General features: G+C 41.4%; 1 protein-coding gene across 6 annotated transcripts in view; it reads right to left on the bottom strand.

The window, feature by feature from the left end:
- The window catches only part of si:dkey-237h12.3 (teneurin-3), a 103,168-nt gene extending 90,237 nt beyond the window's left edge, over positions 1-12,931 (bottom strand). For 5 of the 6 annotated variants that reach the window (XM_062476178.1, XM_062476180.1, XM_062476177.1 and 2 more), the window contains exons 1-3: positions 12,461-12,931; positions 2,908-3,381; positions 997-1,272 (exon numbers count right to left, since the gene is read on the bottom strand). In XM_062476178.1, the coding sequence (XP_062332162.1) occupies positions 997-1,272; positions 2,908-3,190 (559 nt within the window). In that variant the 5' untranslated portion in view covers positions 3,191-3,381; positions 12,461-12,931. Of the gene's footprint in view, positions 1-996; positions 1,273-2,907; positions 3,382-12,460 lie in introns of those variants that run through there. The other variant, XM_062476179.1, reaches the window with a different exon arrangement.
- Between the last annotated feature and the right edge of the window lie 5,713 nt (positions 12,932-18,644).

The following is an 18,644-nucleotide window of genomic DNA, read 5'->3' on the forward strand; positions in this document are numbered from 1 at the left end:
TATATCACAATGGATGAAGTCCACAAGAATTCCCTTACTTTAAAGTTTGACAAATCACTTTGGCAATTAGTTTAGTGAAAGCATGAAATTAAGATGCATGTTTTTTGATGGTGATGGCAAATAAGCTAAACAGAAAAGTATTTATCCGGTCTCCAGCACGGTCTTGAGCATATAAATATGTCAAAACAAAAAGGCACACAAATGGATATGCATGTATAAATTATACATCTAAATTCACCTAAATAAAAAATAACACAGCATCTAAATATAATGCAGGGCTTTCAATTAAATTGCACTAGACTGACAAGTATATACACATCAAACTTCTCGCTACAAATAAAACTGTGACTCTGTAGCAACAAACACAAAGAGAATACATTCAATATATCTTCGTTCAAAGCACAATCCAAAACATTATCATTTAAATCACTGTAGCAGACTGTTTTTTCGTGAATTGTTTGAGGCACCAACAAACTGCTTTTAAGACTACCCCACATCTCCAGTTTCAGGTTTTGTGTGTGATCAAATTTGCACTTCAAACCATTGAACCCACTTAATCAGCCATTGTACGTGCTCGTTGGACCAATGTAGAATTTCGAAGCTAAATCTCTGACAGAGGCTTACAATCTAGCTTTGATTACTTGCTGGCCTGTGGGGAAACTTTATCAAACTCCCTACAGAGGGGCCAGGTGACCACCCGACGCTCAATTGGAAGACCAAATTCCTTTCCACAGGAGGCCCTGAAACACGCCTTTGATCCACAGAAAGCAGTCGCACAGCTGGCCTCCTCCCTTATATACTATTCCCACCAACCCGCTTGTTACACACACGGCTTTCACCAATGATTTTCTATTTCCTGTCGCCCATCCAGGCCAATCAGCCACTGGTCTGCAGTGTGTGTGTGTTTTATGTGTTTATTTATTCGTCTTTGAAAATATTTTTGAATATTCCACATGCATGAAAAAGCGTATAAAAATACACAAGTGTCAGACTTACCGATCTCGGTGTCCGATTTATTGTCCATTTCCGTGTCGGTGAGGGTGAGGACGGAGTTCGAACGGCTTGACAGGCACGAGCTTTGGCCCGACTTAGCCCCCCTACCCCAGAGATCCATGGTACGATCCAGGGCTGTGGGCTCATGGTTTTCTGTGGGGACTGTTCCTCTAGTGTAGCTGCTTAGGGGGTGTGACAGACCTGTCTCTGGGCAGAGTGCCAAGCCTCTGCGAGAAGATGGTTCACATATCCCAAGTTGCCTCAATGAGAACGCCTGCCCTGTAAAAAACATATAACAGGCAAGATTAAATAAGACGCTTCTTCACCAAGCCACAGTTTGATCTTACTCTAAACATGTTAGTTAAAAGCTGAGACATTTTTATAAGTTGTACAAGGGTGGAAGGTTTTTGTTCAGTTGTAAAAGGCTGAACTTGAGGTCACTCTGAATCAAAATGTATTGACATCTTAACAATAGGCAAGAACTACCTTTGCTTAGAGGTTATATTGGTTGACTTCCCAATACAGAGCATCAGAAAACAATTTTCTTTACAGGATTGTCTTGATTTTACAGAAAATGAATTTTGAAAAAAGCAAAACACCATTTGACTTTATCCAATCACACAACACTGTCTAGTTGTCATGGCGAAACTGGACTTTTTAACTGGTTATCAAATAAAACGTCAAGGTTGGATTGAAAATGTGGATTCTGATGTTAGCAATAAAATAAATTATGGGTTTACAAGATTATATCTCATGTCAGGGTAACAATAATACCGTGGACGGCGTATTTCTTGTAGATGGAAAACAAATCTGATGGATATTATCTAATAAATACAAATGCTTTAGTGTCAGGCTTTTTATGGTATGGTCTTCATAAAATGTAATAATGAATTTAATATCAAATACATTTTTATAAAGACCCAATGTGCAAATATATAGATTTGTACTTAGAAATACAAAATAATAGATTATTGGAAATGTAATGTATGACTGTAATTACGAAGTAAATTGCTTTATTCCTGACATTTTATCAAATAATTCCTACAGAAAAACACAAAACATAAAACTTTACATTTGGACTTATACTATACATAGAAAACGTACAGTAAAATCAAGCATTATACAATCATAGTGTGCTATTCTGTACCTAACAGTAAAGATAAATAGGTACTGGTAACTGATATGAAGATTTTTTCCTCTCTCATTTCAGAGCTATCAAAATAGAAGTCAAAATTATATAATTACATAATTATAAAGTAATTTATATAATTTAACAATGCTAATTATAGCAAATATGTTTAGTTTATTTTTTTATCTGATAGATGATAATAACACTCATTCACTGCCATGATCAAATACTCTTTCAAAATGATTTAAGCATTAATTCCTCCCACAATGTCATTGTAATCATTATTTTTCAAGTGGGCGCCAATTAACTAAAATCTTTGTGAATTATGGAATGACATTGAAATAAAATGTTTATGACCTGTTCATAGATAATCAACATTCCATAAAAATTATTGAGAAAAAATGACTGGGTTCTTTATACGGGTCATAAAGTGGGGTTGCTTTCTAGGTGTGTTCAAAAACCTGCAGATGTGTGGCGACTGATAGTGTGTGGGTCGACTGATAGTCTGAATGTCGTAAAACGATGAGTACTTGGAAGACCGGGAACACATCACTTTAGGGGTGTGACACTCTCAAATCATTCAGTTGGCGAACACCAGGGGATGTTATTAGGAAACGTAACTCGACTCTGCTTTGCGATCATTGATTTAGTTTACATCGTTTTTTTTCTTCCGGCAAAACCACTCCTCCCTGCAAAGCTACCACATCGAAATTTGGCATTCGGTTTGTACATGCGGTCCGTGACCTGTCGACCCACTCTGATCCGAGTCTAAGGACACCACTAACCTGGTCTGGCGTAGTCAATGGCCTCCTTGAGAGCCATCTCCTGGATCCTGCCTCCAAACAGCATCTGAGATGGGTCATGGTCGTAGGCCTGGATGGTCTCGCTGGAGCTGTAAGACTTCTGGGTAGGCACCCGGCAGGCCTCCTTGTCTCTGTAGGCCAGGGAGGCGGTGTAACGCCGTTCTCTCTCTCTGTCTCTCTCTCTGTCCCTCTCCCGTTCCCTCTCCCGGTCTCTCTGGCTCTTGGACAGCGAGCAGAAGGGCTTCTGCTCCTTCAACTGTTCCATGCTGCCCGCATGCTGGGTCTCCCCCCGTTCTCCTTCTCTCCTTCTCTCCCACCTGGACGCTCACCTCTGTGGACGTTCCCCCGCACGCCTACCCTGTCCGGAAGACGCCTTCTCCTCTTTCCTGTCCTCTTCCGGCCGTCGGCTAGACGGCGCTGCGTGCTTTCAGCCCTGTTCCAGAGCTACCTGGCCAACTGAGGAGAGGGTAGAGGGAGACGAAAAGCTCAGATAACACTAATCCGGACACTTAATCTTCAAAAGCTCACATTCACCCCCCCCCCCACCCACCCCTTCCGCTTCAACCTGCTACCCCTAACTCTTGAAACCCCACCCGCACTCGCTTACATGCATGAACTCCCCTTAAGAAGCAGATCCTGTCCCCCCCCCCCCTCCTCCTTGTTATTTATTTGATTCTTTGAAGCCATGTTTTCAGACTATAATTGTCACGAAAAGTATCGCTCACTTCTACGACAACACATTTTATGAAGGTTTGAATACTGTTGATTGAGAGATTTTTTGTAAACCATTTTTTAAAGCTTGAAAATGATGGCTGAAGAGAGAACTCTACTAATCCGCCCCCCCCCCCAATAAAAAAAAGTGGTGGTGGGGTGCCCTAGCGTGAATCTCAAGTGTTTATAACAAGTCTTCTCCACTGCCTACAGATAGCCACACTTTCACGTCTGTCTGGACTGAGTTGGGAAACTGCTGTCTCCAAAGCCCCATCTTTCCCCGTCTGAAATCTCTAAGCTATAAAATGTTTCCACGAAGGTATGATAGTCTTAAACAAGACGCCATTGGCCCCGGGAGATTTACAAAAGTCCAGAGCAGTCCAAGGCTAATCAAGATTATTTTCTGTTTCAAGGACCATTGCCGATTCTGCTGAGAATTGTTGTTCGTTTCCAAGATGCGTAATTGTTCATTCAGACCAAAGGTGCAGTCGGACAATGTTACAGCCAACAACCTTGACATTCTACTTTCAAAAGCTCACACAAAACCTCCCATTAAAACCCACCAAACACAAAACTCAGAGGACAAACCACAAACGGCTCCTGTACACAGAAACAGACAAACAAAACCACTCTAGCTCACATATCTGTCTGTAGTAAGAGACGCAACCAGAAACCTGCATCACTGTGCTTCCTGCTTCTGTCTTAAACCGTACAGATATTGGGGACCCACAGCCGCTAATGCTAAGACCCTTCGCGGGCCTGTGCAGATACCCCGCTAAATCCTTACGCAAAGGTCCATGTGTGTCGATCCGGCAGCCCCAGCTGTAGGGAGAACGAGATTAGTGTCCTAATCAGCTCTAAGCCCCCCGGGGTTCGTCATGTGGAAATGTTGCGGAGGATGGATTCACACAAAGCAAGGTGAACGACCGGACAAGTTCCCGTGAGGACTCTCCTGCTTACCTCAGAGGCCCTGACGCCACCCTGCACACCAAACCTTCCCCGGCTCATCAAAATGTCTTCTGTGAAGATGGATCCCACACACGGGAGAGCTGTGAGGACACCAATGGGATGCTTATTAGAAGCTCTCGCTGTATAAAAGCTTCCCAAGCTCTTGAGGGAGTCTGGATTTGTTGTGCTGTACTTTGATGTAAAAGTTATATCCAAGGATAGAGCCCACTGCTCTGTATGGATAAGAACAAAATACAATTTCCCTGCATGGTTACTGGGCAGTGACTTGCATCGCATGAAAAGCTGGCCTTAACATAAATCCAACTCGATTCAAAGTTGTATTGTACACAGAGTCTCATTAGTGGTTATTAAATGGATGGGTTAACACCTACAGCGGGAACTACCCACGAAGCCTTGAGGTGTTTTTCCCTTCAAGAGAATCCTGCGTGTATCTTCATAAATGTCACCTGGTCTGTACCTGTCACCTTTGATCACGCCGGCAATACGAGACAGCCAGTCACCCATGACCTCCGGTGAGAAGAAAGCCGACTCTGCAGAATTAGCGGCACGCTGGGGCCTATTGGGCAGCCAGTGATGCACGGAGGAGGCACTTCCTGATCTATGTAGTGTGGCGTGTATGACTCCCTCGCTGGTGGCTATTGCGCCCCTGACACATGCTTTGGTCGCCTCTGTCCCAAATAGTTTGAAGCGCAGAACAATAAAATGTATGTGCGGTAGGGCGTAAAGGAAAGTGGCTGTCATTGCACTGTCCACTGTGTTTCGGGGCACAAGGTTTGTGAGTATGAAGTCAGCTAGGAAGACTTTAGGATCCGTAATGGACTGGACTCTAGTACTGAGAGAAGAACTGGACTGTAGTACCTAGTTGTCTTTCCCCCGTCTGTACATCAAGCTAGAGATCCATATGACTAGAGTGAACAGACCTTGGAGTCTAAAAAAAATATTTAGTGAAGAAGCTTTTTCTCTTTTTTTTTTTTAACAAAAACATGAACTTGGTTTCATCTGAGGTTCCTGACATTCCTGACGTTAGCACAAGGGACAGCCGCCCTCCACCGACCTGCTGAAACTGCAAATCTTCACCAGGCCATTGTTTGGTAATTACTCTCCCGAGAGGCCTGCTCTAAATATTAACTCCCACCCTCTGACCCCCTCGATCTGTAAATAACGCCAATAAATCTCGTTGCTAGTCGCAGCTGTCGCATCTCTCCATCGTGGTTGACTTACACAGTTTGGCTGAGGCCACACCCACCCACCAGTGAGGTGTTTGTTTTACAACAAACACCTCACTGGTGCTCCGGGTTCAGGTCTGGTGATTTACAGCCAATTTGATCAAATCAGGGTTCAGCTGATCCATGTTTTTATACATAAGCTTGACAGCAATCACAGCTGAAAAGCATGTACCAACAGACCGAACTGGACTGTATGCCAAAAGTCTCTGATGTGACTATACGTTTCCAAGCATCGCAACAATCACAGTATCGCAGCAATCACAGTATCACCCCAATCACAGCATGTGCATGTGTGGTGGTGCGTGTGTGGTGGTGCGTGTGTGGTGGTGCGTGTGTGTGCGTGCTCAACACAAGCAACCTAATACACTTCTTGTGTGCTGGATAAACCTAAAATCCAGCAGCAGCTACATCGTTACTGTAGTTAGTGAAAAATCAGCCGGCTGAACTAAATAAGACTGGAGGTGGATGATCAGATGTAGTTCCGTGGCAGGTCTGAGAGCACACCCAAGACAACATTTTACATTAAGTCATTTAGCAGACGCTCTTATCCAGAGCGACTTACAGTAAGTACATGGTCAAATTCCCCCGAGGCAAGTAGGGTGAAGTGCCTTGCCCAAGGACACAATGTCATTTTTGCACGGCCAGGAATCAAACCGGCAACCCTTCTGATTAATACCCTGATTCCCAAACCGCTCAGCCATCTGACCCCCCCAGCCTTATATGGCTCCCACAAACTTATATTCAATGTGAAATATAAGCTTAATAATCTGTCCCTCCTAGTTATATAAATGGAATAAAATTGAATAAAAATTCAAGACATTTCTCAAAAGCTTATTTATTTTTGCCTAGTTTGTCTTTAAAACCCCAGCTTTCTTTGCCATTCTCCAAAGTGATGTTACGTATTCTCCAGGGGTATAAAAATAATTATCTACTGTGCATAACAATCACAAAGTCTGCATATGTCGTTTACTTTGTTTTTGTTTACCATTTTTCAAAGTCAGGATACTTAAACAAAAATATTTGTAAATTCAACAAATCCCTCTTTCCCACCAAGAGACTCATCTGTCGTGTGTGAACTGAACACGAATACAAAACAATGGAACTACCAGAGCAGCCAGTCTCAATGCAACAGAAGCAATTGCTGTGCTTCTCTGCACGCAATAACAACAGTATAAAGTGTTACATTCACCTATACGTCAATATAAATTCTCTTCAAAGAAAGATGTAAATAGCATGTCTCCCACACCAATTTTGAGACTCTCCATTCTACACCAAACCACACTGTTTCAGACCCAGTTCACTTGACACTTTTATTTTACACACAATCATGCCTGCAGTTCAGAATCCCACACCCTCTACAGTTTTCATCTCCTCGTTTTTATCAGTTGGGTTTTATTACGCCTTCCAGAGTCTCAAGGGTGATGAGTAACTCCAACAGCTACTTAATTTATTTTAGACTTGTGCAGACGCCGAAGAATATCTACTATAATTTCAAATCGATTAGGCTTGCTTGCATGAATTGTCTTTAGAAAATCTGTGTGGATCTGCACTATGGTATTTGATAGTAATAAAACATAATGATAAACACTGCAGTGAATTAAATGTGGTTTATGTTAGGCTAGTATAGTAGCCTCAATGCCACAACCCACACAGAAGGCCTTAAGCACTGGGAGTCAGATGGCTGAGTGGTTAGGGAGTCGGGCTATTAATCAGAAGGTTGTTGGTTCGATTCCCAGACGTGTCAAATGACGTTGTGTCCTTGGGCAAGGCACTTCACCCTACTTGCCTCGGGGGGAATGTCCCTGTACTTACTGTAAGTCACTCTGGATAACAGCGTCTGCTAAATGACTAAATGTAAAATGTAAATGTAAGCACTAATACAGAGCTATGAGGAAGTCAGGTACACTAAGAAGTCCCCTGTCCATTTCCTTCTAATAAATTTAATAAAATCAGGACTTGGACCTCAAATGAACCTTAAATTGAAAACATTATTTCAGCGATACCTGGCTGCATTATTGAGTAGCATAGTGAAGCTTAATCCAGATTTCTCCGAAAATATAGGTTACATTTTTGTCAAACCATCTGTTTTGGAAGCCTCAGTGATGAAACAGAGGTGCATGTTGATGGTCATAGCAAAAAACACCAGACATAAACAAACTCTTAAAATGGATGAAATAGGAATTCAAAGAGAAGTGAGATGGCATGGCATGCATCCACATACTGGGGGCTGGACACATTATATTCAAGTGCTGACTCTGTAAGTATTTTAAATGCATCTAGAATGTTTATTTTGCAGACTAAACCTCCCCCTTAGCTCTTGAGATGATGATATATTATGACACAGAAGTTGCTTCCTATATAAAATCTGCAGAAGAGCATAAACCGCTGAAATTGATGTAAAACAGAAAACCTCGACAGAGCAGATGCTGAAAGATGGTCTGTACTTCACAAAGACAGGCTCAAAACGTATAAATCTGGGACAGTATCTGTCATGGGGTTGTGTTTGCACTTAGCAGGGAGAAATGAAATGAGAATGAATTTTCCATTTTACAGCCATGGGCTCTAAACATAAACCTAACAATAGATAAAGAAACTAGAGGGGTTTTAATTATTGGTTGTCAGCATTTCAGGAAATGGGGGTCACAATGACACACTATCAGAGACTGCAGGCCTTAAAAGAGAAACATAATTTTCAAAAATCCATCCATGGCAACCGTAGTATTTCAACTACCTGCGGTGACCGTCCAGCTCCTGAACACAGTCACACAGCCACGGACCCGTGTTTCATTCCTCCGTCAAAAGCGCAATTCCCCCCCCCCCCTCACACTTATGCCTGATACTCAAGATTGTCTCTCCTCAAAAAATTCACAAGACATTTTATTGGAGGGGCGGGGGTGAGGCGTTAAGAGAAACAGAAAAACAACATGTCGAAAGAAACTAAAGTTAAAGTGTTACAGCTGGTCTCTCTGTAAGCGTGTGAGTCACTGCCTCGAGTCACTGCTTCAAGTCACTGCCTCGAGTCACTGCCTCGACCTGGCCTTAGCGTTGGTGTTCAGCGCCCGGCAGACTGGGGGCTTTAGCGTCACAGAGGTCGAGTCAACTGAATTATTGAGGCCTTCAACTGGCTCCATCGACAAGCATAGCTGACGCGTAACATCCCACTGGGCTGTCCACGGGCCACAAAAGACCCTGACCTGAAGGTCTTGGCAGGTCCCACACTCTCGGCGAAAGCGTGCAAGGCCCAGCGTTGCATTGTGAGGTGTTGTGGCACAAGAGTAATAGATCTGAGGATTTGATGCTTGAAAAGGCCTGTCATGGTCCGTGAAAAGGAGAGATCGGGAATTTGTCGTTGACACTTCGAGACCAATACAAAGATCGGTGGAAAAAATACATATTTTCTAGTTTTGTTGCCTTGTTTTTTTAAATTATCTTTAAAAACAAACACCAGTATAACGTGTGATTCTCATATCACGGACCAAAAGACAACGCAGGACAACTACAGCTCTACAACAGATTTGGCTTAACCTCCTCCAGTCTCCCTGTGAAATAACTAAAATACACTTTTGTTTGTTTCAAACCCAGTCCTGTATCTCCAGCCTGCTCCTCAATCCCTTTGTGAGAAGAGCCAAAAAAAAAAAAAAAAAGCTAAAGCAAAGCATGCTGGGATATGAATGTAAATCCGCTGGTTGAAGGGACGGGCTCCAGAGTGAGCAGTGTTGTTCCTGCAGCCTGAAGTCAGCGGGGTACCATCCTGTGGCTAATCACAGGTGGCTTCCAGCCCAAGCTGGATAGGCAGAAGTGAGTGTTCAAAAAAAGAAAACAGAACTAAAAGCTGCAGAGCTTGCAGCTCAGTGACCATACTGGAGAGACGCCTCGATTCCATCATGAAACAATCACTGTTGTTTTCCTCCACTGATGTGTCCCAACACACCCCTTCTCATAATCCCAAAGTGTTGATTACAATAGCCAATGAACAGCTCAAACCCAACATGTCACAAATCCAAGTGAAACCATTACATTTCAGAGAAAAGGCCAGTTTTATAAACTTCAATATCATTAAGAAAACACGTAAATTTTGCAAAGACCTCAAATAGTATTGAGTTCTTGGAAATATCTATTCATACGTTACCACATCAATGACAGACTGACCTAGATACCAAGTTATACAACTAGAAATAGTTATACAACATTTAATTTGAATTATTTTTCCCCTCAAAATCATAACAACAAAAATAGACAGAAATTCAGGGTGCTCTTTCACCCTTGCGAAACAGCCATGGTAGCTAACTGGCCTTGCTATGTCTTTTGTGTCTGATTCTGAAAAGCATACTAGTCTAAAGACCATGGGGGCCATGCATCAAATTCTGTCCTCAAATATCCCTGCCATAAGCACATTTCAAGAGCATACAATCCTTCTAAATCCCTGGGTGACATTCAAAGCAAAATTCGGCAACTTGCAAGAAAACTTACATGAGAGTAACCAGATCACCAGCCAGAATGTGTAATTATGACTTGCCATATTTTCAAAATCTGCATTGTAACTGGTGAAATTTCACCTTTATCGTTAAAGGTCAAATCAAGGGGACAGTTTCTGTCAATCTGTCTATTAAATCAAGTTTCAAAGGCCACTAACTGATTTCCAAACACTTTCTGAAATGCTCTCCTCAAAATGTCAGACGTCTTGCTGATGACAGACATTACATTCATAAAAACTATCATGATTGCAACATCCAAATGGGCTGACAAAAAACTAAAACAAAACTAGCTATTTTTTCCAGAAAGCTAAAGTAAAATCACGTTTATTTCGATCATGCCATTACAGTGCAGTACAGACGGTACCTGCGTGTTAATAACAGTGGATTGGAGACAGCAATTATGCAAAGTAAATATGACATAAAACCAATATGCTGAGGCCAGGACTCTGGGGCAGTTTGACAGGCTGCATTAACCTTTACATGTTTGCTTTAATGTGTTGAAACATCCATGCAAGTTGCCACATCCAGTGTGAAATTTCAGAAGGTCAATTTTTGAACAACCAAGACGATGGCCAGTATGTTATGAGGTGAGGTAGTGAGTAAGATGGAAATAACCCTTAACTATTTGATGAGAGAACTGTGTACACGATTATTGTATCCCACACGAATATACTAAAAATGCTTCCATCTTGCTTATCCTATCCAGTGTTTGAAGATCGACACAGCCTTCTATAGTGTGAGGGCTAGAAGGTTTCATTGGTTTCGGTTATACAGCTGTACATGAATGAGACAATTACTCTGTATGTAATTACTTATAATAAATGCATTGTAATTGCCTAAATTAATAAAAAGACTTCAAGCTTTAAACCATATGAGATTGCCTTGGGTATTACATTGTCTCCACATTATCAATACATGTAATTGCACCCAGTGATTAAAGGATTAAAAGGCAATAAAGTTTGTAGTCCAGGTATTATGCCTCACGTATGAGCTGGGTTAGGCTGAAACTTCTCAGCAATAGATACAAGGGACACATTATACATGTTTTGATCCATTTTCTCGTGAGCCATTGTTCTGTAAGACGATTTTCTGTGCAGAACATATTTTACCACTGGTCTGACATCTCACTGGTGCTGTGCCAATCTACATTATGAAATGTTGAATATATGTTACACTGTCAATGAGAATATATCTGCCTTTCAGTCTACCTGGTAGACTAAGTCAATCTAAGAAAATAGGAGTTGATTAGTTTAAGAGAAAGACTGTGGTAACATTCAAAATGTTTTAGTTTACCTTGATTTGTTCTAACTCTCAGTTTCATACAGAGAAAGAGCTTGATTATCCCTCCATTATAAAGAATTGCCTGCATGATGATGTAAGAATGTAATTATGTTGTTATTCTCTATTCAACTTAATCAATTCCTTGTGACATTGTTTAATGGGTTTTGGTCAAGCGGACCCCATGATGCCATGTTATTATAATAATGGAAATGTAGGTACTCAAAACAAGCCCTGAAACTAAACTAACTGGAAAAATTTGGAACTACGCAGATGCTTAAGGGAATTGGAAAAAAAAATTTAAATGACGTTTTGCAATATATTCTGTTTAAATTTAACGGCATTAGCAGATTGTTGAAAGCGACACAGTGTGCATATTTCCCGAGTAAAATGATGAGACGATGACAATATTTAATCGAATGTGCAGTGGACCATTTACCGGATCAGTAAACTTGTCCCAACTGTCAAGTTATTTTCAGTGTCAAATGTTTATGACATTGAGCGTTATCCCTGTTACAAGCGCATAACTGAATTAATTGCAGCAATATCACACGTGCACTCATCAAAAGCAGTTATCAATTTAGCCTTAAGACAGGTGCTAAGATGACTAGGTATGCAGTACTTCAACATAGAGTTTTACGACGCATTTGCAAATAGCTCGGAATTCATGGAGAACAGATGTCAACACACGGACTGGCTTTTGAACATGATTGTCTCATATTGCTATGCTGTTTTCTCATAAGCGTTTGGGTCTATGCTGCAATAGGCGTATTGGTTTGTGAGAGAAAAAATCTGGCTACGTCTTTCTCTAGTCGGGTCGTTAGCACGCTAGCTGACTTTGTGAGCATGGAAATTCACTTTTGTTTCGCCTCTTACCTGGTGTTAACTATTGTAATATCCTTTGTCGGTGACCGCAGCGAAACTTAATGTTGAAACATCCAAACTTATCAACTGTACCACAGTTTCGGCAAAAGACTAGGCTACTCTTAGATGGTAAAGATGTTGAAGAAGGGGATAAATAGATATTCCGCACTCAAATCTTCAAATCCTTCAGAGAAAAAAAAACCTGTGCCAGACTATCTTCGGCGGTAGATAAGTGGCAGATGTGAAGCCGTCTTCGGGCGAAATGCTGTGTGGTAGGCTACAGTTCAGATTTCACATTTGAGCGCCTTGTCAGATAAAATGTGCTGCTGCCAAAGATTCCCTCAAATCATTCCGACCGCTCAGGGGTGTCTCTGAAAACCTGCCCGCTTTTCGTCTCGGTCAGACTCCTGTCGTTCATAAACTGCAGATACCCAATAGGCTACAAATTGGGATGAGAGAACGATGCTCGACACGTGCTGGTTTTTTGTTGTTGTCCTTGTAAGCAGCGGAAATGCGCCGACGGAGCCTCGGCATCCACGAGGGTATGGGGTTGTGTTCATTGGGTGTGCTCAAGCCTTCGGCGAGAGCACAACCTTTGTTCTCTCACATATATATTATTGGGTGTGCTCAAGCCTTCGGCGAGAGCACAACCTTTGTTCTCTCACATATATATTATTATTATTATTATTATTTCTTTTTGCCCCCCTAAAACTCAGTCAATATTTGGCCTACATAGACAACGTAGGTGTCAAAAGTTTCGTCTTGGTAGCGATTGAGTTGCTTCTATTGGAATTTACGTTCCGTTGCATGGTTTAGGCTGAAGTTAAGTTTTTGTGGCGAAAAGTGAAGCTAACGGTGGCTAATTTGCTAGCCACAGTCACTGACGTTACTAACGTCACTACGTCACTAACGTCACGAAAACACGCGTGACTACCTTTGGCAGAACATTCGTTTCGCATCTGTTAACTTGGGAGATAGCTAGGCTAACTATAGCTTTACTGGAAGGCAGCTGCAGAAACGCCACAAGCAAAGAGGCCAGGGTGATAACTATTTACTCATTTTACTTTGTGATATGACACACAATTGTGATGTGTAATGTACAGTATAAGCTGATATTATTAAGGAAGTACATCTACTTTCGGAAACAGTAGTCTACTATTTCACTGACGTATTAGCATCATGACATTAGCCTGTGTTGCCCGGGCAACACATACTACAGTAGTCTATGATGTAGCGTTATCTGTTTTCAATCGTTAAAATAAACATTCCTCACATATATATTTTCGTTGTAGGATTTATTCTGACATTAGTAAACGATTTGTTGGTGAAATTACCATTACCTGTGGTTTCAAACCAGTGTTGCTCACTGCAACGCTGTAGCCTACGCGAGACACACTACAAAAACATCTACAGTACACAGCTGTTTAGGAAATCAAACGGCGACAGAACATATTCGGCACTCCCCTTACTTAAATCAAAAGTCTCTGACCACTAACCTGAACTTCATTGCCACAGCCTAAACTTTGTCAATCTGTTCATGAAAATAATTAATTTCAGACTAAACCTTACAACGGAACGTTAAATCGAATTCAACCAACGCAATCGCTACCAAGACGAACACAGTAGTCTAGTACTGTACAGTAGTAGAATTTACCGGGGCAGCTTCTCCACACAGGGCTATATCGCATTTTGCGTTGTTACTGACAATGATCGCTACCAGTGAGCTTTTTATGAATGAGCGATTTTCCACTAAATAAATGTCAAGCTTATTTACGTTTTTGAGGGCATTCTTTCAGTTAGCAGATGGTACTGTTTGAATCGCGATTTCATCTTCTACTGCCGGTAACGTCGTAGAATAATCTTCAAAGGGGGTTCTTTATTCATGAATGAATGCAATATGAGTAGGCTAAATGCCTGAAAATATCATGAGAAGGGAAAACTTAAAAGGACGTTTAAGTCATAGAGATTAGGTCAATTTTTACACCGGTCTGCCAAATGTATTCGTTGATTCAGCTATGAGGCTGCCTCTTGCAGGGGAAATGAGAAGACATCATATTTCATTCTACACTTAACTCGTATTTTGAGTTGTAAATGAGCAGCAAAAAAAAGATGCTTTTAAATCTATGTAATCTTTATAAATAATAAGTAGGCCCTATGCATTTTTAGATAAAATATACAGAAATATCAGTTGTAAAAATGTCATTAAAAAACGGACCCCTGTGCAACCGACGCAAGCAAGCACACCCTACAATTTCCCCAGAAATTGTACCCTCTCTAGTTTGTGTTGGACTGCTTCATGGGTCGTCCTGACTTCACTGTAGTTACCCCAGGGAGTACAGTTAAAGTAACCCACCAAATATAGCGTATTTACTGTAAGTAGCCTACATTTAATAGCGTATTGCAGATAGTGCGCTAGATGCTGTATATACATATATGGAGAGAGTATAAACGTAGCCATATGGCTATAAGCTATAAGCCACAGGTTCAGGTCAAGTATCACATCAAGTGTCACCTTTTCCAACCTGCCTCAGGACACATACAAATTATCTGATGACTGGTGAGTCATCAAGATAAGGTCAAGGAGATCACCATTTAAATATGACCTTGTACATTGATCCTTTTTGTTTGGTAAAATAGGTACATTATAACAGGTTTTCATATTTAAATATTAAATTAAAATATGATATTAAAATATCAGTTAAAACTATGATTGCTGCATTTTGCTGCAAACGCCCTATCTTGATGAGTGTCTTGACAAATATAATCGCTTGGCCCCTGTTCATGTGTCACACTTTCCAAGCTTTTACCCAAACTTGAATATATAACCTGCTCATTGATGAAATAAAATTGAAAAAAACACAGGAACAAAAAAGGACTCATCTGATGTTCTTCACATGATAGCATTATGCTACCAACAGGAGAAAATTGACTCATTAATTGCCAGCTAATCCCTCTAAAAAGCCAACTGGAGGCTATGGGATCCATGCTCTCATCTTCTAAAAGAGGGAAGCAGTCCAACATTACCAAAAGCAGATCAGAAACTCTGAGCTGTGGTTTGCGGCCCTACAGCTCCATAGGGGCCCTGGCCACTGCAGCTCTGACTGGGCAGTTTCTTTCTTAATCCCCCTCCTGAATTTTCCCCACGTCCGACCGCATGCTGCGATGAAGTTATCACGGAGGACAGCTTCTCTCTCCTCAACCAGTCCCAGCCCTGGATCGGTATTATCCACACAGCACATCAAGAAGCAGCCTCCATCAAATGGCATTATCTACATGAAAGGGAACTGCCCAACAATCTATCTCCAACTCTGCCATTCAATCTTCATCCAAGGGCACACAAGAGAGAAGGAACATGGAAAAAGAGGAGGGGAGAGGAGAAGAGGGGTGGGGAGAGGAGAAGAGGGGAGAGGAGAAGAGAGGGGAGGAGAGGGGAGAGGAGAAGAGAGGGGAGAGGAGAAGAGGGGTGGGGAGAGGAGAAGAGAGGAGAGGGGAGAGGAGAAGAGAGGGGAGAGGAGAAGAGGGGTGGGGAGAGGAGTAGGGAGATCATTCTTCTTGGAGCTATTGTAGTGAGCAATCTACTATTTTAGCCTACTCTGAATTGCGATCGTGTTTTCTTTTCCCCCCACAACCCAACAAATTTACATGAAATGATGAAAGTGTTTATAGGTTTTCCAGGCAGGAGAATGTGTTGAAATTGATACCTGTTCTCCTGGAGAAGCTTCTTCAGCTCATATAATGTATGGAAACATCTTGTATTCAGTCTTCATATGAGGCAACGACCAACAACACAGGTAACCGGTCCTGATAAACTACTGTGCCTATATGAGATCCATTACTTAGACATATTTTAAGAGCATTACGGCAAATCTTTAATAAGCCCTTTAATACAGCTTTGGTTTGGCCCCATGCACGTTGCTGTAAACACATGCAGTCTACTGTGCCCTCTGTTGGACGAGTGCCCCTTCAACAGCTGCAGAAATAATCCAAGTGTGATAGCTGCAGCTTAATGTGTGGCACCTATAAATACTCTGTTATTCAACCACTAAGCAGGTGAATTGTTTTTTTGTTTTTTTCCTGAGTGGTAATACCGAAATGAGACATTGTCGGTTGGTGAAAGCCGTTCTGTAGGTGTGGGTAAACTTAGCTAGGAAGGTGTGCTGTATGCATATACAACTATATGAACCAGAAACTTCAACAATTTGAAGCCCAGGAGTATAGCAAACATTCAAGAATAAAGGGTTGCAGCTATATCTCCCAGGATCCATCTGTGATGCACTGTAGATATACTGAATCACAGGAGGACACAGCTTGTACAACATGAACCCTCCTGTGTTTTTTTTTCTTTTTGTGGACAGTATAAAGCAATGTTGACAAATTACACAGACGTTTTTTTGTCACACTGTATTTCATAGAGTGAATTTGCCACGGTGAAATCAAACCGGTGGTGCGGATAACATCATGTTCAGAGTAATGTCTTGTTTTGTCTGTTAAAGAGCAATATCAACAATGGCTATGAACTCCCATATATACAGTGCATTATCCAGACACTGTGCAGAATGTTGTCCTTTGTCAGTACAGTATTGTGCTCCGCAACTAAATGGAAGTGTATAAAAGGATTGGACAGAACCTCTCCTTTCATGTGGAAATGAATTCCGTCCAGAGAACAAAAAAAGCTTTCACCTTTGGTCACAGAGAGGGGATTTGAATTTGGCCCTGAGGAAGAATCCGTCCGAGTTACGTCACTGATGCTAGGATGTCGCACAACTCACAACACAGTTTTCTGAACCTAAAAATTGCTTCTTTTTTTTCCAGAGTTGCCTTTCAGAACAGCACACAGCAGTATGACAGACTACTGTCTGCACACATCTCAAGTCTCGTCTTCGCTAAATGTTAATCAAAAGCATTGTTACAACTTTGGTATGATCCTGTAACTAGTAAATAGTTATCTGCCTTCCTCGGACATTTACATTTTAGTCATTTAGCAGATGCTCTTATCCAGAGCGACTTACAGTAAGTACAGGGACATTCCCCAGAGGCAAGTAGGGTGAAGTGCCTTGCCCAAGGACACAACGTCATTGACACGGCCGGGAATCGACCCAGCAACCTTCTGATTAATAGCCCGATTCCCTAACCGCTCAGCCACCTGACTACATCTGATACATCTGGTGAGAGTGTGTGTGTCTGTGTGTGTGTATGTGTGTACGTGTGTCTATGTGTATGTGTGTCTGTGTGTGTGTGTGTGTGTGTGTACGTGTGTGTGTGTATGTATGTGTGTGTGTATGTGTGTCATAGATGGCAACTGCAAACCATGGCAGGCCTTAGGACTTACACTTGACCATCTGATGGGGTTCCAGGATACATGATACACAACATGGTGCTTTGTAGTGACGTTGAGTCAAATTAGAAAGAACATGATTTGAGTTAATTTAAGTTTATTGGAAAATGTACAATAAATCCTGACGTTTAATCTAAGAAATTAAAAATCCAGTCATGGTGCAAGCAATGCTTTTAGTGGTTTTAAAACCAAAGTGGTCTTAAAACTATTAATAACAATAGTTTAAGAATTTTAATCCTGGAAAAATGCAAACTTGAAATTATTATATATATATAAAATGTTGAACATGAACCTTTATTCAAATATGTACCTCTCCCCTGAGCCAAGATATGTTTTGTGTGTAAACCTTATCAGGACATGTGATTGGCACTGACCTCTCCATTTAAATGTGGATTCCAAGGGCTGAAACTCCACAATGACACTCTACTACTGTATAAATAATTAAACTGCAGTGAAAAGATGTACGATATAAAGAATAACACTGTACACCATGAAAGAAAAGCGTGAATTCACATTATTAAAATAACTGATTATTTTTTAGATGTCTTCAACGTCTTGGCCTCCTTGTTCGAAGACTGGAAACACTGTGAATGAGAAGGAGGCCAACAGGGAATTAAGCGAAAGAAACGATTCTTCGGATTTAGTGGTCCAATCCGTAATGGGGAAATCTGTCAATAAGTAAACGCATGGCTCAGTGAAAAGACCTTTGCATCGGCAAGAACGGTTGAACCGGAGTCTCGCAAGTACACGCCGCACGTGACTGCTAATAGAGCACGAGTAAAAAGGGAAGAAAAAATAAATAAATAAAAGATAGTGAGCTGTTCCGTACATTACGGCCAGAATGAACTGTACTCTTCTCCC

Source organism: Osmerus eperlanus, chromosome 13, assembly GCF_963692335.1.
Source record: "Osmerus eperlanus chromosome 13, fOsmEpe2.1, whole genome shotgun sequence".
Lineage (NCBI taxonomy): Eukaryota > Metazoa > Chordata > Actinopteri > Osmeriformes > Osmeridae > Osmerus > Osmerus eperlanus.